At 36.3% G+C, this 27,526-nt stretch overlaps 1 protein-coding gene across 1 annotated transcript; it reads right to left on the reverse strand.

Annotated features, from left to right (window-relative positions):
- Positions 1–10,994: 10,994 nt before the first annotated feature.
- ANKRD7 (ankyrin repeat domain 7) lies at positions 10,995–27,362 on the reverse strand. The gene is made up of 7 exons (XM_035020301.1): positions 27,133–27,362; positions 24,485–24,599; positions 24,161–24,334; positions 23,235–23,341; positions 22,296–22,433; positions 20,234–20,340; positions 10,995–11,107 (listed from the first exon to the last, which is right to left on the reverse strand). The coding sequence occupies exons 1-7, from the start codon at positions 27,360–27,362 to the stop codon at positions 10,995–10,997; spliced, it is 984 nt and encodes a 327-aa protein (XP_034876192.1).
- Between the last annotated feature and the right edge of the window lie 164 nt (positions 27,363–27,526).

Raw genomic sequence — 27,526 nt, forward strand, 5'->3', positions numbered from 1 at the left:
CTAGCACCTTAGAAGTGTAGGTAAAAATGTGTTTGGTTGAAAAAAAGGAAAAATGCTAACAAAGTTGCATATTATCTGAAAAAAATGGATTACATATAGTCTTAAAAGCCATCTTAGCTCTTAATCTTAAAAATGGGGGAATTTCTAGTATTAAAGGAGTTTTTTGTTGTTGTTTATAAATGTGAGTAAATAAACCTGATGTTTATATTGAGGCAGTGCTTGCTGTTATTGTTAACAACTTCCCGTGACTCCTTGGTTCCATAAACCTGTTTTCAAAAGAAGTAAACATCGTTTCTCAGAGCAACAATCAGTAGAATTGGTTGATTATTTGAGTGAATCAGTTAAGTGGATAATGTCCCTCATCTACAAGTAGGCTGTTTTCTAAAACCCTTTGTACAGCTGTGTGGACTTCTTAAAGAATCCATAGAAACAATGGTACAAATAGTGTTGAGATATGTAGACTAGTCCACAGAAATTCTCATCAACTCACTGAGGGCTAAAGTGTGTAACTTTGTGGTGAGTAGAAAATAGAAAAATACTTACATTCTTGTAATTCAAGCAAAATTTAAATAGTTTTTCTTTTTTTTTAAATGAAAGTGTTTGGCAATAGGGGTTGGCAAGCTTTTTTGTAAAAATGCAGATAGTAAATATTTTAAGCTTTGAGGACCATATGGTCTCTCACAGCTACTCAACTCTGTTGTTGTAATATGAAAACAACCATAGATAATACATAAATGAATAGTTGTGGCTGTGTTCCAAATAAACTTCATTTACAGTAACAGGTGGCAGGCTGGATTTGGCCTGTAGGCCATAGTTTGCTGACCCTTGGCTTAAAATAATACAAGCTCAGTAAGAAAAGATAAAGGCTAATTTGTATAAAATCTGAAAAGGGCTTCTGGAGTAGATCCTTTCAGAGTTTAGAGGTAGATTTTGTTCATATTTTTTTAATATTTAAGACTCTACTTATTAGATATGATAGTTTTTTGGTTCACAAATAAAACATTTTCCAGAGGAAAATATCTTCATAGAAATCAGACTTGTACGAAGAGAACTGTTGAGATAGTTTTCTTCACTGGTCACCAGGCACCGTCACCCAGCATAACTTGCTTGATGTTCTGTTACTCAGGGCTGCCTCAGGATTAGACAGGGTTTAGTTAGTATTGGCTATCATAAATATTTGGCTTTTGTAGTATATGGTTTTATATCAATAATAAAATGAAAGTAATGCAAAGTGAGTAAAGCAAACAGACAATTTAATGAGGGACTATAAACCAAATGTTCTGTATAAGTAAATAGTGGTATTTTAAATGGGTAAACTCTTTCCAAAAATCAAATAAGGAATACAGATCATTCATTTGCTAAGTGAAATGTATTAGAACAGTGCAAATGAAGTCCAAGTCAGATTATTTGCCAACATACTTGACATAACACAAATTACACATAAACCAGTAGACAAACCATCACGGTAATGAGTTTCTAATATGATGTAGCCTTCTGAAATCTTATAATGATGCATTTACCTGGCTGATGTCAAAAAATCATTCTCCAAATATGAATTGGATGTTGGTAATGGTTGGTAGGGAAAATGAATGAAAACACACCAAATGGTCTATGCAATTTATTCCTGGGTGCACAGGGTAGGCTTTCTGTGCTTGTAACCAATTCAAATTGGATTTCTTTTTGCATGAGCATTGTAAAGGAACCACAACTATGAGTGGTAACTTGATTAATATGCAGTGTCAAGTTTTTTATGTTCTTTAATGAGATTTTTATTCTGTAATCACTTTTATTTATAAAGAGCCTCAAATCAATTTTAACCTATAATTACCTCTGTGCTCTGTGATTCAGGCACTATTTAAGCCCAGCTTAATAATGAACCAAAGAAATAAATCTTTCCTGGAAAGATATTTTCACTCAACTTTTTTGTAAAGGGCAATTAACTGCAGAAAGGACTTAATTTGTTTCTTTTTAACTGAAAACATACTGTCCAAAGTAATAGTTTAAAGCATTGCTTTTAGGCTAAAGCACTTTGCTAATAAGTCAAATGGCCTTAACATGCTGACAGTTTTGGCTTAAATATTACAAATCTTGATGCCAGAAAAATAAGAGATAATTAAAGATAAACTTTATTAATATTTGCTTTACTTAAACATCCTGTTTAACACCTTTATAAAGTCATTCAGAATTTTTAACCTATTGTGAGATATGATAAAAAACTTTTTAGTATTCAATATAAATATAGGCTATCTGTGTCAACATGTTTCTCAGATGTGTAACAAAGGATTCACCATGTGGATGAGAAAGTATACAGTGCCTTCACAAGGGCATGTGAACCTACTTGGGTAGTGGCCAGAATTATAAAGCAATCCGTAACTGGCAATATAGTGTATTCTGGGCCTTCACCTTCAAAATTTAGTAGGTAGCATTTACTGAGTGCATATCCTGTGCCAGGCATGATGCTCAATGCTTACAACAGTGACCATTTTACATATGGGGAAATTGAGGTTCAGCAGGGTTAAGAGCCTTATGAGAGATCATATGGGTAACAGGGCTCTAATTTGACCAGGTCTTTGTATTGTTATAAACTGCCTATCAGTAGAAAGTATATTATCAAATTCCTGCTGTCAGATATCTATTAGAAACCTGACTGAAAGAAATACTTAGATGATCTAAGGCAGTTCGCAAAGCTTTGTTGTGGGTCATTTTCATAATTACCTGAGTTGCTTTAAATATTCTTGGGCCCTATTCTCACTGATATGGTTCAGTAGATCTGGAATGGGGCAAAAAGGAATATTCAATAAATAGCTAAGTAAGGAAAGTAGTAGAATTATTAAAAGACCTATATATGCCTGGATGAGTCTTAGTTATGCTTCAGAATCTTTACCTTTAAGACATGGTAACTAGTATTTTTTGGTGCTGTAACAAATGAAATTAGGCTCCATTTAAAAAATTTGGTATGATTTATGGAATTTAATAGTAAAACAGCTTATTCTATGTATTCAAAGGCCAAAGTGGAAAAGTTGCAGATATGGGTCTTGCTACCTTGTTTTTTCACAGTGCCTCTGGCTACCGTATCTCTCCATAAGAGACTGGATTATTTCAACTTTGAAGATTTAAGGTTAAGTGGAAGGTATGTGTAATAAGTTTACATTATTTAACAAATAGTATGATTATACTTGTCTTATGGCTAATCATAACACTCTTGACTTGTGGGGTTCAAAAATGAAAACTCAGGTTTAACCTTTCACATATAAACTAGGATCCCTCCATTCTGAACTTGCATATAGTTCTATATCTCCTGTTACAAGTTTACTTTCATTCATTTTAATATATATATATATATATATTTTTACTAATTTGGAGCTTTCTTTTTTTTTTTAACATGGGCTGTTATTCTCCGTTTTTAAGTCATTGGCAAATCTGGTAAAAAAATTCTTTACATGTAAGACTGAAAAAAACGATGTTGGTAAGGCAGAGCTCTCTCCACCTAGGTTGATACTGAGCCATTAAACAGCACAGTGTTCCCACTCAAACAGCTACAAATTTGTTTAATTACAAGATATTTAGTCCTGTTCTCCCGTCTTGTTTACAGAAGTTATTTATGTGAAATCTGGTCAAATGCTTTGCTGTGATCTTTATTCCTCTTTTAGCAGAGAAACTGTGACATGGGCATAGCTGGTCTTTGTGAATCAATGCTGCCTCCTAGTGATCACTGCTCCCTTTTCCATGTTTCCACAAACAAACAAAGTGTATTTTGGAATATTGTCAGTGACATTTTAAAGCCATTTTAAGGCATACCAGCTACCAGGCTTGCAACTGTGGATATACCAGGGAATGATATTAAGAAGTTTTTGTCCTTGTGTAGCTTGTATCTGTCCTTAGCACCTCAACCAAATCATCCTGACTCAAATGTTTACTCTCCAGGGTCATGAGTGAGTTTGTCAAATTCCTTATGTAGTCTAGGATGTAACTTACAGGGCTTGGATTCATTTAAAGGACTAGAAACTGTCTTTTTAATTGGATCTAATTTGCATTAATCATTTTCCCAACCTTTTGTCTGTTTTAACATTGGAGAGTGTGTATAGGTTGTGTAACACTAAGGATAAAGGCAAAAGAGGACTTTACCAGCAGTTTTCTCTCAGTTAACAATACCATCTGCTGCCCACTGGCATTATTTGGTGAATGGAGGAGTTGAGAACTATTCTGCAAGACACCTTTCAGATCTTAGGTGCAGCATTAAATTCTTTAAACATCCACTTTCTGTATTGATTTTTTGTTATAACTTGCTTCCATCTTTTTTGTACATGCTTCTTTTTTAAACATTCTTTTATCTTATAGATGTCTTATTTGCCAGAAGTGGCACAGGTCAAGTATTGCTAAAACTAGGATCCAAATACCATGCGATTCTTTCTACCCCAGTGTTCTTTCTACCATATGATAAGGCCTTTCTCCTCACTAGGGTAATATTCAATTATACTGTGAACCTTTGGTTTTTGTTTTCTTTTCCCTATATACTGGCCTTACAAATACCAAATAATGCAAATAGTACCGAATTATTATTACATTTGAAATATGTTGAAAAGAATTCAGGAGCAGGGGATAGGGGTGGGACACATCTCTGGGGGATACATCACTTAGGTCAGGTATGAAAAGTGTGTGTGTGTGTGTGTGTGTGTGTGTGTTGGGGGGCAGGCAGGAAAATGTTTCTGTTTGATGTCTGAAAATATGCACACTGTATCTTAACGTTTCACTTAATTTGTCTTCTATCAGGGAAATCACAGATTATAATTAACACTCTACAAAGTAAATTCATAAACTGATAAGTTGCCAGAAAGCACTGCAAATATGGCTTATATAACATTTTAAAAATAATTTTTTAAAGAGGTCAAAATGATAGTTAAATTTTTTTAATTTTATCTTAAAAGTTTTAAAAAGTGTTTAGATCTTTCAACCTGACTTGGGTAGACTTTACCACAGTTATGTAGAAAAGGACCAGAGATACTAAAGATAAGTAGGAGATATAATTTTGAGGAATTTTTAAATTAGAGTCAGGTGAGGCCAGTGTAGCATGGCAGTGAAGGAAATCAGACTTAGCTGGTAGTTTAAGCAAATTAATCTCCCATGTCTTGGGTACCTCAATAAAAATGGGACAACCCTCCTTGAGTTGTTATGAAGATTAAGATAATAAACAGAGTACTACCTGGAACACAGTAATGTGTCAGTGTTAACAATAGCTAACATATATCCTAATATTGAATGAAGGACTCTAAGTTATCTATTGTTACCTAGGAAAAGTACTCAGAAGTAATTAAGAGCATTCCTTGATAAAGCTCTTTGATGGAAAAATACTAGTAAAATTCTGTACAGAACTGTAAGTTTATTGGAAATAAGTATCTTTCCCTTGTGCAAAAGGTGATGTGAAGTTTTGATCACCACTTTTTTTAAATGCCAGAGGTAGAGAAAGTATAGAGAAAAACAGTCAGTGATTAGATGTCATATAAAGATTAGATCTCTTTAGTGTGAAAAGATAAATGGGAAATGGGAATATGCTAAAAGTCTGAAATTGAGAATGAATAAGAACTTGCATATTTTATTTTGTATATTAAAACTAAGTATCCTATAAAGATTGGAAGGATAGTTTAGGGCAAATAAAATTCTACATTAAAGAATGAATAATCTAAACAATTTATCAATAATAGTTCATTTCCTGAGAATTTACTATAGGAGAACCTTCACTGAGAGAGGACATGACCGGTAAAGTGTTATTTGAAGGCAATATATAAATGTGCCCAATGTATGGCAGAGCTTGCAAATGTTTCTATGTGCAGAGACATGGGGGAGCACAGAGGAGAATTCAAGTAAACAGACAGATTTGTGCTGGGTCCTTATGGATAGTAAGGCTTTGCATAAATGGTTGAGAAAGCTTTCCACGTTGGTCGACACAAAGGCAAGAACGAGCAAGATGTGTAATAATTCCTTGAGTAATAGACTGATTATCTGTGCAGTAAAGCTCAAATCCTGCACACTCCAAAAAAAGGACTGGGCCTTGTCCTTCTGTCTTCTGGGGAGATAACCTTTGAGCCCTTGGAATATCCTTTCTGATAAGAGAGTTTTGCATGCCTCAAGTCTTGGGCCATGCTTGTTTCAGTTGAACTTCCAGGGGTTGGAGACTAATGGAAGTTAGTCATGTGGGAGCTACTTGTCTATGTATCTATAAACAGTATTCACAGAGCCCTGGTAAAAAACCCCTAACTCCAAGACTTGAGAGAGTTTCTCTGGTTAGCAACACTTGGCATGTGTCATCAAATATTATTGCTGGGAAAATTAGGTGCTATCTGTGCAACTCCACTGGGAGAGGACTACTGGAAGCTTATACATGGCTTTTCTGGGATTTTACCCTAAGTATCTTTTTCCTTCGCTGATTTTAATCTGAGAAAAGAGAAGGCAATCAAATAATCTACAGTCTTGAGACCAGAGCTAACTGAGATCTGCCCTCAAACCCTTGATGGTGAAAACAAAGTATTGATTACTATTTTAACTATCAAACATTTTAGAACAAACTCTAGGCCTTTACCTGTGTTTGCTTTGGCTTAATTTTTTTTTTTCTCAGAAAAAGCAAATACAGTTAAATCTGATTTCTTGAAGATCGAGGATCCAGGATCTTAACTGGATCCTGTCTCTTGAGACTGTGGATACAAAGCTACCATGGAGGGGCGGGGGGTGGGGGGTGGGAGTGGGGGTTGGTCTGAAAGCCTGGCCGACTTGGAGTTAAATTATGGTTCAGCACATTTTAACTGTGGGATCTTGGGCCAATTAATCAAGTGCCCTAAATCACAATTTTGTAATTAATAAAAAGAAGAAAATGACAGCATGGTAACTTTGCAGAGCTATTATGATTATTATATAGAGAACACATGTTAAGCACATAATGTCCTATCTAGTTCAGAGTAAAACACTGAATAAATGTTAGTTCCATTTCTCTTCATTCTCTTATTTAAGAGGTAATAAATCTATAAAAATCCTACCTGCTAATGGGTCTTTTTCAGAACTCTCATCCATAACTAAAAAGTAAGAATGAATTTGAATCAGCAATAGGAAAATATATAATAATATTATGAGTACAATACTCTTATGCCTGGCCACAAACTATCCCTTTGGAACACAACTGGAGAATATTCCAGAGTATTAATTATACTCTTGGTGGGCAACTGATACATTAAAATCCTCCCCACCATCACAAATTATTATATGCAAGGGAGAATGTGATTTATCAAAATTTGATACAAGTGAATTATAGTTATCATAATCCTAACCCAATAAAATCAACAGAAATAGCATCATGAAAAGAATTGGTTATTATAATTGGGGAACAACAAATTTAAACAGCACGATTTTTCTAGACCTCATCCATTAGGGGCAGTAGGAGATAGCATACTTAGCTAATTCTTTAGTTGAAGGAGGGAATGTAGGTAGAGACTGTTCAGTTTAGCATGAAGAACCCATCATAAGGTCTAGAGGCACCATACTCTGCCACATTAGAAAACAAGTAAGAGACAATGATCCTTACAAAAACTTTCCAGTGGCCAGGGGAAGGGAGTACAGAAGAGACCAGTGTATTTCCTTCCTGTTCTCAGAGAGATGGCAGTAAACTCATTTAGTCCTAGCCATTTTATGTACCCTGTGAATAGAGTCCTGCAAACATGGCTATTTCTTCTTTCCTGGAAGAATAAATGAAAAGGTCCCACACTAAGAACTTACCTACTCTGAACTACTTGGAGGTTCTACTTAGCTAAGTTTAAGATCAACCATTTAGGGGTACCTGGATGGCTCAGTCAGTTAAGTGTCCGACTCTATCTCAGCTCAGGTCTCAGTCTCAGGGTCGTGAGTTCAAGCCCCACAATTTTCATTACAGCAATTTTGTTTTTGTGACCTATTTTTGCACTTCTATTAAAACTTCGAGTTAAGTCCAGAAATGGGATGTTTATATATTTCTTCTACAAATACAAATCTGGTTGATGATAATAAAATGTCTTGTTCTAACAAAATTAGTAAATGTTATGAACTAAATGTTTATGTCCCCCCAAAATTGACATGTTGATACCCTAATTCCAATGTGGTGGTATTTGGAGGTGGGGCCTTTAGGAGGTAATCAAGTCACAGAAACCCTCATGAATGGGATTAGTGCCCCCATAAGAGACCAGAGATCGCTAGCTAGCTCTTTCAGCCATCTGAGGACACAAAGTAAACCAAGAAGGCCCTCCTCAAGAACCAGACTATGCTAGCACCCTAATCTCAGACTTACAGCCTCCAGAATTATGGGAAATAAATGTCTGTTGTTTAAACCACCTAATCTATAGTACTCTGTTATAGCCCGAATGGATTAAGACAGTAAATCATGATAATTAGCCAACAAATGGAAGAAAAATATTTTGTTCTAATGGGAGCAACTCATTCTCTTCAACTTACAAAAGAGAAAGGTTAACAGATTATTAATGTAACAACATATAAAAGAATTTGTGATTCTCCATAAGGAATTGCTTTTCCAACTTCTATACTGATCTGCAAAAGTAAATTAAGAATATAACCTGACATCTTTTATTGAAGTTCATATTTCTTTGTGCTTGTGTACAGTCCCAGTTTAAATATACATGTGCTTTTATTATGAATAAATTGCTATCATTTATTACAAGAAATAATTTGTTGTAAAAATAATAAACCCATTTTATAACAAATCCACTGTTTCTAATTATATAGAAATAAATAACACTTGTTTTCTTTTCTTTTCTTTTCTTTTTTTAAAGATTTTATTTATTTATTTGAGACAGAGAATGAGAGACAGAGAGCACGAGAGGGGGGAGGGTCAGAGGGAGAAGCAGACTCCCTGCCGAGCAGGGAGTCCGATGCGGGACTCGATCCAGGGACTCCAGGATCATGACCTGAGCCGAAGGCAGTCGCTTAACCAACTGAGCCACCCAGGCGCCCCAACACTTGTTTTCTAATGTATACAAAACCACCATATGGATTTAATGAATTTAGTAAACTTCTGAAACTAAATTTCTCTTCAGACATTATTTCAGAATCTCACAATGAACATCTTAAATAATAATAAATTGTAGAATTTTAAGAAAAACAATGAAATTTACATATTGATTTTTAAATAGCTCTTTTATTATGAAAACTTTCATAATCCTACTTTCTATATCTTTGGCAGAATCAACAAGAGAAAATCCACTACCAGAAGTTTTAACTGATAGCTATGTTTGAAATAAAGAATATTTGGATCTCCTTTATTATTTTTTTCTTAGAAATCACATGGTGATTATTATATAGAAGAAAATGTAATAAATAACATTACTATTTTAATACTGATAAGATGTACCAACTATATTACACAATACTCATATTTCTCATAACAGACAGGCTCATAACTCAGTTATATAAAATTGGTATATAATTTCTATACACTTCAAACTTCTGAGCTATACTAGCTTTATATTAGCATTTAAGTGAAAAATTATCACTGAGTAGTCCTGAACTGAAAGCAGTACAACTCATTAAATTAACCAGAGGTCACATGATAAGATCCTGAAGTCCTGAAATTAGTTCTCCCAATTTAGACACATAGCTATTTTTTCTTGGTAAAGTACTTTCTCTTTGGCTCCTGTAAGATGTGGCTCTTGCCTGACCTTCCTAACTCCCAAGTGTTGTGGGGATTTAATGACATAACATATATAAGTATTTTGTGAGATAGTGAAGCAACAGAAGAATGTGCTCATTAACTTTATTACTGTCCTATTCTGGATCCTTCAGTAAAACCCACTGTTTTTACATAGTTGCTAAAGTCTCAAAGTTCTGCAGTTTTCACAAAATGTTTTAAATCCTAATATTACTTTATTAGGTGGTTTATTGCTTGTGATTTGTAATTTCATGACTTGCAGTCAGCTACTACATCACTTGTAACTAAAGTTACATATATTATAAATCATTAGATAACAAATTTGTGATTGTATATAAGAAACTTTAGGGTCTCTATTAACAGTGGCCAATCATGCTAATGGGAGACAGCTAACAGATCAAGTCAAGACTGATGTGGAAAACTATTCCCATTCTATTCACTCACATTCCAAACCAGAAAATCTTTGTGAGAATAATGCTCAATCTCCATGTTGATCCCCAATTGTTTTGGAAGATGGAAACTACTTTTTATACTTGGATTGTGATATATGGATGGGTTTGAATAAACCTTCCCTAAGAGACTTGGCTCCTCTAGATTCAGAGGATCCTGTTGAACCTTGAAAATTATGGCAGCCTCTCCTAAAAATGAGGTACAGACAGGAGTCACATGGGAGGTGTTCATTACTATATCAAATTTAGGACTTGAGTAAATGACCTTAGTAGTGGGAATCTAAGGTAAGCAGTCCCCCACTGCTCTGGAGGAAGATGACAGGAATTTTCATAGTCTGACACAGGCAGCTTCAAAGGACTTAGGTCTTGGGAGACCATCTAGGAGCAAAGAAAGGAAACTGATGCCTTTTCGCAATGCTATTGGAATCTGATGGCTTCAGCTGGTCCGTATTAGCAATCCTTGGATTTCCATCCTAAGTGTCCTGCTTGCCTCATCCTAGTCACAGCCCTGATTTCTTAGCAAGAACAACAAAGGTCTCAAAAGGGAATTAGCCTGAAGATCTGGGGGATGATCTGGGCTCCACGTAAAGTTCTGACTGAAATGAGGGATTGCTTCGGAAACAATACCCGAGCACTCCGCTGTGCACCAACAGAGCTATGCTCTAAGAGTCCACGTATGGTTCACTACTAGAGATCTGGGCCAGCACTTACGAATAATTTAGCTTTTCCCTGCTAATTTGAATTTTCATAATGATCAAATACTGATTCTCATTGATATTTGGATGTGTTTCTAAACTTTCTATTCCATTCATTTGTCCATCTATTATGCTGTCAGTAAAACAATAATTAGTGGAAATTTATAAATCTCTTTATCTTTTTTCAAAATTTTTCTTAATATCATCATAAAAGTATACCAGAATAGCATCACAAATAATTCTAATTTTTAAAATCTTGATATTTTGATTTGGTTTATAGGAAATTGCTAAAATAATAAAAGTTTACATATTTTAGATAAATGAGTCTCTTTGTTCAAGAACATGGAGCACCTCTCCACTCCAAAGGTTTTTCTTAGATGCCTTAGTAAAGCATATAGTTTATACCTATCTATCTATCCATCTACCTACCTACCCAAAGTGTGTTATTAAAACAACAAAGAGATCTACACACCTATTAGAACAGCCAAAACCTAGAACACTGACAACATCAAATACTGGTGAGGATGTGGAGCAACAGAAACCCTCATTCATTGCCAGTGGGAAGGCAAAATGGTACAGCTACTTTGGAAGATAGTATGTCATCTTCTTATAAAACTAAACATACTCTTAACATATAATCCAGTAATCACACTCCCTGGTATTTATGTAAAGGAGTTGAAAACTTATCTCTGTGAAAAATTTTGCTCATGAACATTTATAGCAGCTTTATCCATAATTGCCAAAACTTGGTAGCAACCAAGATGTCCTTCAGTAGATGAATGGATACTGTGGTATATCCAGATAATAGAATATTGTTTAGTGCTAAAAAGAAATGCACTAAAGCCATGAAAAGACATGGAGGAAACTTAAATGCACACTACTAAGTGAAAGAAGCCAGTGTGAAAAGGCTACATACTATATGATCCCAGCAAATATCATTTTGGAAAAGGCAAAACTGTGGAGACAGTAAAAAGAGGTTGTCAAGGGCTGGAGGGAGGGTGGAATGAATGGGAGAACACAGACAGGGCAATGGACCTATTCTGTAGGATACTCTAATGGTGGATGCATATCATTATACATTATACATTATACATTTGTCCACACCTAAAGTACATACAAGACCAAGAGTAAATGTAAACTACAGATTTTGGATGACTGTGATGTATCAATGTAGGTTCATCCTTGGTAACCAATGTATAGTTTTGGTGAGTTATACTGATAGCGTGGGAGGCAATGCATGTGTTGGGACAGAGGTATATGGGAAATATCTGTATCTTCTGCTCAATTTTGTTGTGAACCCAGAAGCGCTCTAAAATACAAAATCTATTTTAAAAATCTTTGATCTTATCAAAAATGTTTTTACTTCAGAAGTTTCTATATTAGGGAGTTTTTTCCTCTCATTATAAACTTTCCTATAATATGCTAATATTTGATAATTTAAAATGTGTATACTGGAAAAGGAAATGATGATTTATGTACTTTCTATTACTATTTAAATTTAGTTAAACTTCTTTAAAATTGTCCGTAATGTGTCCTATAATGAAAGGATCAGGATTCCGCTAAAAGTTTGTTGTTGTTGCTGCTGTTGATGTTAAAATTTTGATTTATGAATGACTAAGAGACACACTGTCTGAGATCCTATGTGAAGTTACTATTTTAAGTGCTACAATGCCCCAGATGCTAAGGAGCCTTAGAAAGGGAAACAATGCCTCACTGGGGACGCAGACCATGTCTAGCTGCACATGTAGGTGGAGTCAGGGCAGGTGCACCAGTTTTTCCCCAAATATGTCTCTACCACTTCCTGGCCACGCCCTATCAGCCTCCTATCACACTGTCCCTATTACCTGTTTTTTTATGACTCTTAGGTGAGGCTATGGATCCCCATCAAAAGATTATAGGGCACTTACCTCACGTTCCCCACTCAGCACCCCTGTGGATTTCCTGAGCTCTCTTAGTGGGACTCAGGCCTGTCACTACTCACGCCCACGTCCCCGCAGTCTCTCCTCTGGCTGGAAGAGGACCTGGACTGCCACTTGCCCTTCCTTTCCAAGAGAGAACACAACCTATTTCATCATTCTGGGGAGTGGGTTGAGGATCGCCTGAATGAATCCAGATGCTCCCCAAGTTTCCCGTTTCTCGCTGCCGCCTGATCCCACCCCGGAGCTGGAGGTCACAGAAGCAGTTCTTGCAGTGGTGACGCCCAGCATCAAAGCACTGCTGCTTGTAACCTCGCACTTTCGGGGAAGGCAACGAAGCTAAGGAAACTCTTAAAATCCTAACTACCAGGCAGTAGCTCTGGGCGGGTGCACATGTTCTAGCCGCAGGGACCCGGTGCCCAGGTGCTGGTCCGGCCCCCTTCTCTGGTCTAGGAAAAGCCCAGGGGCTGCTGTGTCCTTTGCTAGACCTGGTGGTAGCAGAGTGGTTGGTGGCGGGGGGGAGCGGCGTTCGGGTGGGCACTAGAGCCTACGGACAAGCTGGCTTGCACAATACCAGCGCCCTGCCCACCTGGGGCTGCAACACCGGGAAAGCCTCGTCACCCAGAAAACTTCCCTAGGCACCCTGCAATTTCCACCCCCTCTGATTCTAGTGGCAGAAGCTTCATTCCTGGAGCTTACTCCACTCCCACATCTGGAAGGTAGTGGGGATTATAATTTGGGAGCCCATGCAGCAACCCCTGTCCCTGCCATGGTTTCAGAGTCTGAGAGCACGTGTCCCTGAAGGGAAACCTATGAGGACAAAAAGGGAAGTACCCTGTCCAGATGAAAAGAAAAAAGGCATTTCACAGTCTCTCCTCTCCTCTTCCAGCTCTGCCTCACTTAATAAAAGCTTTAAACTTTATCCCTAATGCCAAATGAGTTTCATGAATTCAGTCATAGAGTGATACTGACAAGATTTAAAGAAATTTCTCTACAACTTTAAAGAACTGTGAACATCATCAACCCTCTACTTTTGTACTCAGCTTAATTACATGCAAAATGGTTTTGTGTTAAGGAATTTCATTTTAAAATCTATTATTCAAAATAAATCTTTCATATAAATCTATTTAATGTGTATCTCTCCTCCCGCTCTTATAAAAGAATATAACGAGTTGGCCAAACAAGAAAGTAGCTTTGGTCATTTATGGTTTCTGGTCTTCCATATTTTTCAACACAGTCAAATCTTTTTTTCAGTCAACTTTTGATTCAAGTGGATCTTAAAACACTGAAAGACTTTGGAAAAATATTGGTAGTGTATTTTATGAAACATAAATACTTTCATACATTGTAAACTAGTAATCTCAGTCATAGAACTGTCTCCAATGGACATAATTCCCAAGAAGAAAACATGGATAGCAAGATAAGGTTTTCAGTATTTAATGGTGGGAGAAAAAAAATGGGAAAAAAATGTAATACCTCACAGTAAGGGAATGTCTGAGTGAATCATAGTGAATTAGAGTATCATGTAGCCGATCAATATAACTTATATCAAAGATACATGATTCCAAGGGTTCTGAAGTAGTATAAATGTAGTATAAAGGAGAAAAGATCTGCCTCATGAGAACAATCTTGGGAAGTGATTAGTTTATCTTCTTTCTATTACATTGAAGGAACTGAGGTTATAGTTAAGAAGCTTGAACATTCTTCTGCTTCTAAGTGGCTAGGTAGGTATTTGAGTTTACTATATCTTTTCCACTCTGCTACTAAAACATCAATGGAAATAATAAATATATATATACATATATATATATATATATAGGAAGTAGAGAAGTTGGCAAATTTTTTCTTATAATGATTGTAGAGGGCAGAAAACTCATTTTAAAATCTTAATAATAACTCTTATTGATAAAGTACTTACATTTTGTCAAGACTTAAAATTCAGAAGTCAGGAGATAAATTAATCTTAGAATATTTGTGAAAGAGTGAATATTCAAGTGGACAATAGCCAGACCATATATGAAAATAGAACTCTGATCCATAATCTCTGAAATCAGCCCAAAATTCAATGAATGAATGAAGGTTTTGACCAAAACCTTGTCATGACTGCCAATTTTCCAATATTTCACTTCTCCCTCTTTCTGCTTCCAACTCAACACTAACCAGAGAAAGCCAAATATGCTCTTCAAATTAATCACATAAAATGCAACACTTCTAATTAACCAATCTGCAGCTTCCCCATGCCAACCACCCCCAATTAGACTTCAAGTATGAAGTCTTCCATTTTTTTCAATGTTAGAGCTTTTCCACTTTCCTGCTTTCCTTTGAGTCTCTGTCAAACGTAAGTGATGATGGCTGACTCCCTCACTACAATCTCTGAATAGCTTCTATTTATTCTCATTTGGGTTATCTTTATTTCCAAAGTTTTCTTAGACCACCCAGCAAGATTTGATTTACATCATCTATCACTGCAGATCCCAATTTCAACTGGGCGCAGGTCCCATGGAGACTTCTGCCTTGCTTTTAGTGGCTTATTGAGTCCTTGCTAACATAGAAAGTCCTCACAGTCTGAACTCTGCTCTCTTCCTATTGAGTTCCTGGGCTATTTATTCTCATCTTGGTAATAAACTAAGATGAACTTTTTGATTTCCCAGTGCATATAAAAGTTATGTTTACACTGTACCGTAGTCTATTACATCTGCAATAGCACTGTGTCTAAAAATATAATGTACATATCTTAATTAAAAATACTTTCTTGCTAAAAAAATGCTAACCATCATCTGGGCTTTCAGTGACTCCTAATCTTTTTGCTGGTGGAGGGTCTTGCCTCAGTGTTGATGGCTCCTGACTGACTAGGGTGGTGGTTGCTGAAGGGCAGGGTGGCTATGGCAATTTCTTAAAAGAAGACAATAGTGAAGTTTGCCGCATCGATGGACTTGTTTGCAAATGATTTCTCTGTAGCACACAATGCTATTTCATAGCATTTTACCCACAGTAGAACTTCTTTCAAAATTGGAATCAATCCTCTCAAAACCTGCTGCTGCTTTATCAACTAAATTTATATCATATTCTAAATCCTTTGTTGTCATTTCAACAATCTTCATAACATCTTCATCAGGAGTAAATTTAACGTCAAGGATCCACTTTCTTTGCTCAACCATAAGAAGCAACAACTCATCCATTAAATTGTTATCATGAGATTGTAACAATTCAGTCATATCTTCAGGCCCCACTTCTCATTCTAGTTCTCTTTCTATTTCTACCACATCTGCAGTTACTTCACTGAAGTCTTTAACCCTTCTCCTCCAAGTCGTCCTTGAGGGTTGAAATCAACTTCTTCCAAACTTCTGTTAATGTTTATATTTTGACCTCTTCCCATGAATCACAAATGTTCTTAATGGCATCTAAAAGGGTGAATCTTTTCCAGAAGGTTTTCAATTTACTTTGCTCAGATCCATTACACAAATCACTATCTATGGCAGCTCTGACCTTTCAAAATTGTACAAAAATATATTTCTTAAATAATAAGACTTGAAAGTCAAAATTACTCCCTGAGCCATGGGCTGCAGAATGGATGTTGTGTCAGCATGAAAATAGGCATTAATCTCCTTGCACATTTCCATCGGAGCTCTGGGGTAACCAGGTGCATTGTCAATGAGCAGTCACATCTTGAAAGGGATCTTTTTGTCTGAGCAGTAGTGGGCTTTAAATTTTTCAGTAAACCATGTTGAAAAAAGATGTGCTGTCATTTAGGCTTTGTTGTTCTATGTACAGAGCATAACCGGAGTAGATACAGCGTTGTTTTTAGGGGCCCTACAATATTTGGAATGGTAAATGAGCAATGGCTTCCTCTTAAAGTCACCAGCATTAGCCCTAACAAGAGAGTCAGCCTATCTTTTTTTTTTTTTTTTTTAAGATTTTATTTATTTATTTGAGAGAGAGAAGGGTCAGAGGGAGAAGCAGACTCCCTGCCGAGCAGGGAGCCCGATGCGGGACTCGATCCCGGGACTCCAGGATCATGACCTGAGCCGAAGGCAGTCGCTTAACCAACTGAGCCACCCAGGCGCCCGAGAGTCAGCCTATCTTTTGAAGCTTTGAAGCCAGGCATTGACTTCTTCTCTCTAGCTATGAAAATACTAGATGGCATCTTCTTCTAATATAAGGCTGTTCTGTCTACATTGAAAATCTGTTGTTTAGTGTAGCCAGCTTCATTATTTATCTTAATTATTATTAATTATCATTAGCTAGATCTTCTGGGTAACTTGCTGGAGCTTCTATATAGGCACTTGCTGCTTCACTTTACACTTCTATGTTATGGAGATGGCTTCTTTCTTTAAACCTTACGCCAACTTCTGTGAGCTTCAAACTTACCTTCTGCAGCTTCCTCACCTCTCTCAGCCTTCACAGAACTGAATAGAGTTAGGGCCTTGCTCTGGATTAGGCTTTGACTTAAAGGAATGTTGTATCTGGTGATCTTCTATGCAGACTACCAAAACTGTCTCCACATCAGCAATAAGGCTGTTTTGCTTCTTATCTTTCATATGTTCACTGGAGTAACACTTTTAATTTTCTTCAAGAAGTGTTCCTTTGCATTCACAACTTGGCTAACTATCTGGCACAAGAGGCCTAGCTTTCAGCTTACCTCAGCTTTTAACATGCCTTCCTCACTAAGCATAATCATTTCTGACTTTTGATTTAAAGAGAAAGACTTGAGACTCTTCCGTTCACTTGAACACTTAGAGTCCATTATACAGTTATTAATTGTCCTAATGTCAATACTGTTGTGTCTCAGAGAATAAGGAGGCCAAGGAGAGGGAGAGAGAAGAGGAACAGCAAGTTGGGAGTAGTCAGAAGATACACATATTGATCAATCAAGTCTGCCGTCTGATATGGGTGTGGTTCATGGCACCACAAGGCAATTATAATAGTAACATCAAAGATCACTGATCACATCACCATAACAAATATAATAATAATAATGAAAAAGTTTAAAATATTGTGAAAATTATCAAAATGTGACATAGAGACATGAAGTGAGCAAATGTAGTGGGAAAAATGGTGCCAGTAGACTTGCTTGAGGCAGTTACCACAAACCTTCAACTTATAAAAAAAAAAAAAAAAGGCAGTATTTCCAAAGTGCAATAAAATGAGGTATGACTGTATTTGGCAACTGAATATTTACTATCACCAGACATTTTACAAGTGATGAGGATTTAACTGTGGACAAAAAAAGTTCAAGCTCTCATGGATCTTGCAATCCAAAGGGCAAGGGGGAGAGGAGTAGATAATAAAGCACTGTAAGTGACAGAATGGCAAGGCAACCAGAGAAGGCTTCACTGATGTCCCTTACGAGGGAAGGAATGTCCCAGGATACAACGAAAGGAAGAGTCTTCCCTGGAATCATCCTGAACCTAGACTGTGCTGGATGTGTTCAAGGTATGGCAAGGAGCATAGTGAAAACTATGTGCTCAGTATCTTGTTTTTAAATGCAAAATTGTAAATTCCCTTTGAGGAAAAAAAAAAAGTTTAGCAGATTTTAAAAAATTACGAAAACATGCCAGAAATTTAACAGATGTTTGTTTGGGTCATGAGACTATGAGTGATACCTTTTCTTATTTCCTTTTTTCTTTTCTGTAATGCCTAGATTTTCTTAATATGTATTACTGTGGTATTTCTAAAAAAGAAAAAAGGTTTTGTCAATGAAAGTGCTTGTAAATAAAAGAGAATTTCCATTTACACAGGGTCATTTACAATGTTTTCCTCTATTTTATAGCTGACATATTAATATTTTTACTTTATTTAAATGCTCCAATGCATGCCTAACATATTATGTTTCAAAGTTTACACTTACGAATACTCCATTCAAAATTCTGACTAAAAAGACTTGTGCTGACTATAAGCTGAACACAGATTGTATCCTTTCAACTGATAGTTCATGATATAGATGTTTGTCTTTTGAAATCTCTTCACATCTTCTAAGGTGAAAATTGTTCTCCATTAAACTTTTCTTCAAATGAGTAGTCAATGAAATGCTGTGACATTTCATTTAATTGCTCTTTCAAAACAGACTTTTCTAATTCAAGGCAGCAGCAAAGGACTTGTAGAAATGAGGTTATATGTCTAGAAAACAAGTAATATTTGTAATGTCTTCATTTGTGTTCAAATATTTTCCCTCCTAAGTATATTTCTTAAATTCTACGCCTCAGCTACAAAACAATTAGCATCAATATTTCTGTATTTTATGGTCATTTAAAAAAATGAATAATTAAATTATCCCCTTGGAATCTGACAGAAATACAACCTTTAATGTTCACCATCTTTTTTAATGTGTTTGGGCAATTTTCCTGACCTAATATTTCTATTATGCTTCAAAACGTACAAAGATTAACATTTCATTAAGAACTGCAACACGTATTGCCATGGGTAAAAGGAATGGGGGTGTTTTTAATTGTTTAGCCTCAGGAGATACTCAAAATACAAGAGTGGTATTTTTAACTTTCTACTGCTTTATTTCCCTAAAGAACTGAAGTATTAATCACAGAAATTTTTTACTTCTTATAGCTGCGTGAACATTATAAGAGAGAGAGATAGAGAGAGAGACAGTAGGAGAGGAGCATATAAGGATGAAGAACAAGAGTCCAAAAAACAAAATTTCTTGAGTGTGTAAGATTAAGTTACAAAGGAAAATTCAGGTAAATTCTCTCTTAAATTCAGTCACCTCGAGGCAATAGGACCAAGCACTATTCTAAGTATCATAATGATAGATTTGAGGGGATGAAGAAAGAGTGAATAGTTGTGACAGTCATATGATCTCCTATTGCCATCAGGTTCCCTCTGTCTTAAATTTCCTTTTTTTTTCTTCTTTTTTACACTATAGTTGAAGGGTAGGGGAGGAGTGTGTTTGCTGGTGTATTCACAGAGTATAACTGTAAAAATTTTTATGTTATCCAATTAAAAAAATGTCAAAGTAACATATACCCACCAAAAACCAAACAAACAAAAAAGCTATGTTTTACAGACCTAAATAACTCTTTGTTTTTTTGAAAATAAGCACCAAAAATTATTTTAATAGATGCATAGTATTTTCAATTCACAAATACTGCTACCTAATTTTAAGTTTTAAGTAATGATTAAGTATGTATTATATTAACAATTATCAAATATACTTAGCTGAAGTGTTTTTAGAATAAAATTAGAAATTTACTAATAGCTTTATATTATTAAAAATTTTGTTTTTTATAACTGGTAATTATCATAACTAGTCATATTTTGTTTTTTATAACTAAACTATGGATAAAAAGTATCTTAATCATTTGGTATCTCTTTACATTTTCAGTCAACACAGCGTCAAAATGTTTTAATTACAAAGAACAGTTCTTAAAAATATTTAGCAATTCAAAATTGGAGAAAATTTCTATTTCGAATTTAAATATTATTTAACTGAGTCCCTTTCTAAAAAGCAAACCATTAAAACTATTTGTTTAGTTTGTATCTTCTTACCTTCCTTCAGTTCTTCTCTATCAAATGTAGTGCCCAAGGTTGTATCTTCAGAGTTAGTCTGTTCAACTTTCTTCTCCTTTCCGTAACTGGCAATTAATTGATGATATCTATCCATAGAGAGAAAATATATATGAATTCCAGGATTCATAAATAGTTAAATTCATAATATATAATCATCATATCAAAACCTTAGATGTTAGCTAATGCCTTCCTAAGTATGTCTTACACTTGCTGCTGACCTCAAGCCTCCTTTCAAGCCAATTCCCTTAACAGACACCATTTTTATTTCACATACTCCCATTCTCTGGTACTTTTCTTCCTGCTATCACAAATAAACTACTAGCAAGGTAGAAAAAATAGCTTTAGGTTATTGTTGATGTATTAGGTTGCTAGGGTTGCCTCACAAAAATACTACAGACTGGGTGGCTTAAACAACAGACATTTATTTTCTCACAGTTCTGGAAGCTGGAGACCCAAGATCAAGGTGCCAGGAGGGTTGGTTTCCTCTGAGGGCTGTAAGGGGAGCATCTGTTCCAGGCCTCTCTCCTTGCTTTGCTGACTCTTCACCTAAAAGTTGCCCCTCTGGCAACAAGCACTGTTAGTGTCTCTATATCTTAATCTCCTTTTCTTACAAGAATACCAGTCAAACTGGATTAGGACCCACTCTACTGCAGTCATTTTAATTTAACATCTCTTTAAAAGCCCTCTCTCAAAATATAATCATCCAAATTCTGAGGTACTGGGGGTTAGGACTTTTTAACACATGATTTTGAGGAGGGAGGAATGGGACACAATTTAGCTCATAACACTTGGCCTTAATGAGCAGGGGGAGGGGCACAAGGAGAGGGACAGAATCCTTAAGCAGACTCCCCACTGAGCGCGGAGACTGACACAGACTCCATTCCAGGACCTGAGGATCATGACCTGAGCTGAAATCAAGAGTCGGCTGCTTAACCGACTGAGCCACCCAGGTGCCCCTATATCCAAACTTTTTAAATGATAAGGAAAATTCTCTATTTAAAAGGAACAGGAATTCTTTTTATAAAATGAAGAATCCTTTCATAGCATAGAATAGCAGTAATTTATCTCTGTACTTAAATTTTTATAACATGGTTTGCTTAAACCAAGGTAAAGCAAGGTACATATGTCCAGTATTGCAAAGAAAATATTGTATTCAATTATGGTTCATATATTTAATGGGTTATGAATCCCTTAGTTTATAAAGTTCAGTTTAGACTTCAAAAATAAACATCTGAATGTATATATAAAAATTACTTCTCTCTCTCCTTTCTTTTTTTCCTCTCCTCCCACCCCTATGATGTCCATATGGAATTAATGATTAAAAGATATCACTAAAATGTGGATAAAAGGTGGAAGAACAAGAAAACAATAAACTAGAAAAAAATACCTATGTATAATTAAAATTTTACTTTAAAATGAACCTATAAGGAAAATACCTTTATGTTACTTAACTTCATTAGCTATATGTAAATTTCTGTTAATTTCATCTTACGCATTTCTCATTGACTATTAAAATTAGAAATGCATATTTATACATGAAAAGTTCTGTCTTTTGGGCTAATGAGAATATATACTTAAGAATTTTGAAAACTTAAAAAAAAAAAAGAATTTTGAAAACTTATCAAACTAAAGTTAGCTAACAAAACAATAATCAAAACTTGAATAAAATTTTTACATTACTCATGTGTAAAAACAATGAAAGAGGCTTGTGTAGATTAATCAACTTTTGCCCAACACTATTACCCAGATGTTTTATTATTGGCTATGTCACTATTTGCTGAAATCACTGTCCTGACATACTTCAAATTCCCATGCCACTGGGAGTTAATCTGCAGACTCAGCATACCTGCAGTTCTTATATTGATTCGACCCTACAAACAGGTGAAATCAAGGATCCCTGGATCCATGTGGCCAGAATTCATAATATGGTTACCCCTACTGCAGAGCTTTGCCTTTGTCAGCTTTGTACTTTGGGAGCTCATGGTTCTTTCCTTATGATCATATCCCATACAATTGTTAAAAGATATTCAGTACCACTTACACAGTAAAACCATTGAAAGAAGCATATTCCTCAGCTGTGAATCCGTAAATATCTTGGCAAGATAGGTCCACTTCTTGCTGAAGAAGAAGACTGACTAAATTTGTTGGTTCATCACTTAGAGCAATCATAAGGGCTGTTCTGGAGCAAGAGGGATAGATACATAAACGTGTATTTATAGATCTTAAACATGTCTTGTACTTTTTTTTAAAAGTTAGTCTTCCAAATTTACCGTTCAAATGTAGACTATCAGGGAAAGAGTCAGGGCAAGAATGTAAAAAGTGGGGCAGATCTGCTCAAAAAGGTGTACCAATCACATTATATTACAGAGCCTAAAAATAAGAGTCTCTAGGAAGCAGCTAGCTCAATATTTGTTTATTTTATTTTATTTTTTTAGATTTTATTTATTCATTTGACAGAGAAAGAGCACGAGCAGGCGGGGAGCAGCAGAGGGAGAGGGAGAAGCAGGCTCCCCACTGAGCAAGGAGCCCAATGCGGGGCTCGATCCCAGGACCCTGGGATCATGCCTGACCCAAAAGTTAGACACTTAACCGACTAAGCCACCCTGGTGCCCTAGCTCAGTGTTTTTTAGTCCCTGCTCCCTGGAACCACAGTGTTTTCAAGATATCTCAAAATGCTAGGGAAGGGCATGTCTGGGGCTCTGGGTACCTACTCCCATTTAGCTACAGCACCTAGGATTTAGAGATTGAGTTTCTGTGTAAGATTGTAATTCTAATGTTATAAAGAATAATAATAATGACCTACCAATTTGGACCAACTGTTTGATTTTACAGAAACAGATCCTGGGAATCTAGGTAATTTACCTAAAATATATAGCCAGATCTTTTATCAATATCACAAAATGTACACACACACACACACAGAGATGTATTGTCTTGTTAGGTAGGTATAGTTGTAGGTCTTATTTAGCATTTATTATACCTTTGATTCTTATCTGAAGCATTTACATCTGCCCCTCTCTTCAGAAGATATTCTACCATTTTTGCATTATTTTCAGTAATGGCAAGTAACAGTGGAGTATACCCATCCTGAAAAGATTATTTCAAAATGATTAGTTAAAATATTGTACTAACATTGTATGCCTTTTAGATTTAAGTTCAATTTAAGAGATAAGTGTGTTAGTAAGAAACGTAATTTTAAAAAGGTTTTGATATATACCAAAATATGATTTCAGAGACTAAGAAAATAAACTGGAGTTGGGTCATTCAAAAATAAAATCAAAGTTTTTACTTTAGGCCTAATTCAAATTGTGGGCAAGAGCAGCCTGGAGTATTTAAAGCGAAGAGCACCTAGCATTTAATATAAGTATTACAAACCATCAATTCACATTTCATAATGTTATCATTGAGATTCCATAGACCTCTAAGGCTGACACTTATTTTGGGCTGTGAACTTAAGAAGCTTAAAAAAAAACCCCACAAAACTTATCTCAATAGGAGAGTTGGATTACTTTTAGTATAGTAAGTGATTTTCTAATTTAACCCTAATATCATTATCCATGAGTATATAAATAAGACAGGCAAAAATGTAGGCTTATGATTTTTAACCAATATCAACTTATAGGGAAACCAGATATTTCTCATTTGATATAGGCCTTTGAACAGTTATCAATGTTAAATATAGTATTGTTTTGGAGGTCAGTGTTACAGTTCGAAATGAAATGGACCAAGATCTTTTAAAAAGGAAAACCTTATCAGTGTTTGATAATCTCATTCTTCTCCTTTTCCCCAGTTTCATTTTGGAAAACTCACGCTTCATCTAACATGTGTTTCAACAGATATGAATATCTGCAATACATACCTTCTTCCATTGCTTTCTAAAATATAATGTTATTTTTAATAGACTACCTTATTTTGATCTTCAAGATTAGCTTTGTGCTCAAGCAATTTTTCAACTAATGAGACACTTTGGCCACAGACAGCATAATGGAGAGCAGTATTGCCATCTAAATCTGCCAGATTTGGGTCTGCACCATGGCCCAAAAGAATAGTAGCACAGTCCTCCTTAGCACACTGTACTGCCTGTCAATACAACAAGAATAGATGAGTAACCAACTTACTACTCAGGATGCGATATATTAAACTAACGTTTAATACTATGCTTTAAACTATGAAATCCAACAAAAGTTAACTAGAACTCAAACGCATTCCGAAAAGGAAAAATTAACACACCTTAGTCAATGGAGACCGGTTTTCACTATCGCAGACATTTATTTTGCACTGTTTCTCAATTAAGAGAGATACAATATTTGAATATCCATTAGCACAGGCCAGGTGCAAAGGTGTTCTATATCAATATAAAAAACACAAAGTTGGAGGTAAGTCTTAGTTTGAGAAGTTACGATACTCAAGAACATGCCAGATCATATACTGTTAAAGTATTTGCTTCATGTACTTATTGACATTTATATACAAGTTATATTAATTATAATTGCTTTCTACTGAATTAAAAAGGCCATGCAAATGCCTTTAAGATCAAATATTTAACTGGTTTCACTTCAAGAAAAGTTTATAATGAGTTAAAAATACGTATGTATGTATGTATGCATTGTATTCATCAAAAAATATCTAGTAGGCATTTACTATGGCTAGGCAGAGTTCTAGGTGATGAAGATACAGCAGCAAACAAAAGAGACAAAAATACCTGCTCTTATGGATCATACCTGCTAGTGGAAGAAGTAAACAAAAAGCTTAAAATAGAAAGCATACCAGACAGTATTAAGTGCTAAAGAGAAAAATCAGGCAGGGAAGATAGGAAATGTCAGCAAACAGAGAACTTGCCACTGTACAAAGAGTAGACAAGGTAGCCCTCGCTGATATCTGGGGGTGGGGGGCGGGGAGAAGCACTTCAGGCACAGGAAACAGCAAGTCCAAAGGCCCTAAATACATTTCTGGCATTTCTGTGGAACACTAAGGAGGCCAGGGAAGCTGGAGATGAATGAAGGGAAAGTTGTAGGACAGAAGATCAGAGAGATAATAGGATGGGGGTACATGTCATGTAAGGCTGAATGAGCCACTGGAAGGACTTTGGCCTTGACCCTTAATGAGATGAAAAGCCCGTGGAAGTTGTTACCGCAAGGAATGACTCATTTCACATACATGTTATAGGATCTTTCTGGCTACTGTATTGAGAATAAACTGAAAAGGTTAAAAGACAGAAAACTAGTTAGGAGGCCACTGAAGTAATTTTGGTTGGATAGGACAGAGATTTTGACTAGAATGGTAACTGTGAAGGTGGCAGGAAATAGTTGGATTTTAGCTATATTTTGAAGGTGGAGCCAACAAGATCAGATGGATGATATGAAAGAAAGAGAGGAGTCAAGAATGACGCTAGGGTTTCTGGTCTAACAATTCAAAGAAAAGAATTTGGTTATTCTAGAAAGAGAGATGCAGGTCTGAGGAGGAAAAACAGGAGCACAGTTTGGGGATATTTGAGATGTTTAAACAGGGATGTGATGGAGCCAGTGGCTCTCACAAACCAATTGTTAAATTTTCAGGAACTCTTCAAGCCAAAGACATCTCATTGGTAGCTTGGAATCGGGGCTTCTCCTCCCTTTGCTTTGCCCCCACCCTCAACTAAGAGCCTGTTATTAAACATTTACCAGCACACCACAGTCTATCAGATATCCACGTTGAAGTGTAGTGTTTATATACATGACTCTAGAGTTCAGGGGAGAGGTCTGGCCAGAGATAAAAACGTTGGAACGCACTGGAATACAGACATTTAAAGATAATCTCTCTTCACCAGGCAGGTGAAGATTAAGACACACAGAATCATTTCAAATTCCGAGCCCTCAAATATTTACCAGACAGGAAGAGGAAAATAAATCAGCAAAAGAGTCTGGAAAGAAATGCCCACAGAAGTAGGAGAGGTGCCAGGTGAACCAAGTTTCCTGAAAGACAAGACATTATTTCAAATACTACTGATAGGGCAAGTAAGATACTTGGCTGAGATGCCAGCTGGGTAAGACTGAGAATTGACCCCTGAATGAAGTCATACTGAGGTTAACCATGACCCCGTAATGTAATTCAATGGAGTGGTATAGGATAAAAATTGGAATAATTTAGATAACTCTGTTTTTGACAGAGGGAAGGACATAAAACTATTGGCAAACCGACATAAACCTTCTTTATAACCATAGCTTCCAGTTACCCAATTATGATGAAAAATGATGTTTTTCATACCCTATGACTTGAAAACTTCCCACGAGATTTTAAGGTAGGCATAGACAGTACATATTTGCTGTTATTAATGCCAAACACATAACTTCTTTGTTTCCTAATATATAAAATTACTTTTGTTTTTGCAGTAAGTGGTTGTGATGGGCTTTTTGAAGATATTCTGCAATTGGAAAAAAAAATTACAGGAGATCCGAATTAAAAAGCCAATTGTTTTGCTGTCTCAATGTCTTAAAATCTTAACAACCACTGTTCTGGGAGGTCTCCTCTACTTTTTTCCTATTAGTACATTAATACTATGGTAAATCTTGGGTGGCTGGGGACAATATATGTATATATATATATCAAATTAAAAACCAGCAGTTTGGGTAAAGGGTGAAGTGCCAGGTGGAGATTAATGCAGTGGGAGGAGTGGAGGCAATCAGGGAGGACACAAATAACCTCAAATATGCAGGTAAGCATTTTAAGAAGTAACAAGCTGGAAGTTGGGAGTGTGACCCCCTGACAATGTTATCAGACCTCTCCACTATGGGAAACTCCGAGTGACAACCAACGAAGCAGCCCAGACAAGTCCTGTTCCTGATTACAGGACCCAGTGGAGCCGGCTTCCTCTCCACACTGCCCTTCATCCGTCTGGTCACCTGTATTCTCTGTCCCGTATATTCACATCATGTTTCTTGAGCTGAAGGTATTCCTTCACCTTCTCCAAATCCCCGACTGAGGCAGCCTTGTGAAGTTTCTTTAAATCCTTATCTCGAAGGTTGTAGCCTGGCTGGGTGGGGTGATGAGTGCTGGCCCGGCCTATGGGTACGTGTGAGGAGGGGCTGTGGGGCTCATCCTTCCTTCTCCAGAAAGTGAAAAGCTTCTTCATGGCGGCACAGGAGACAAGTCCTTCAGTTGGATCAGGGTGTCCCTGCGGTTCCCAACGGCCCCACCTGCCCCTTGGGCCTGGCCCCTCCCTACCTCCCCGCCCCCTCACCCTCTCACTCCCCCCCCCCCCCCCAGCTCGAGCGCGTCTCTGGGGTGAAGACACGC

Source organism: Mirounga leonina, unplaced genomic scaffold (genome assembly GCF_011800145.1).
Source record: "Mirounga leonina isolate KUSES-001 unplaced genomic scaffold, KU_Mleo_1.0 Mir_174, whole genome shotgun sequence".
In the NCBI taxonomy this organism is placed as follows: Eukaryota; Metazoa; Chordata; class Mammalia; order Carnivora; family Phocidae; genus Mirounga; species Mirounga leonina.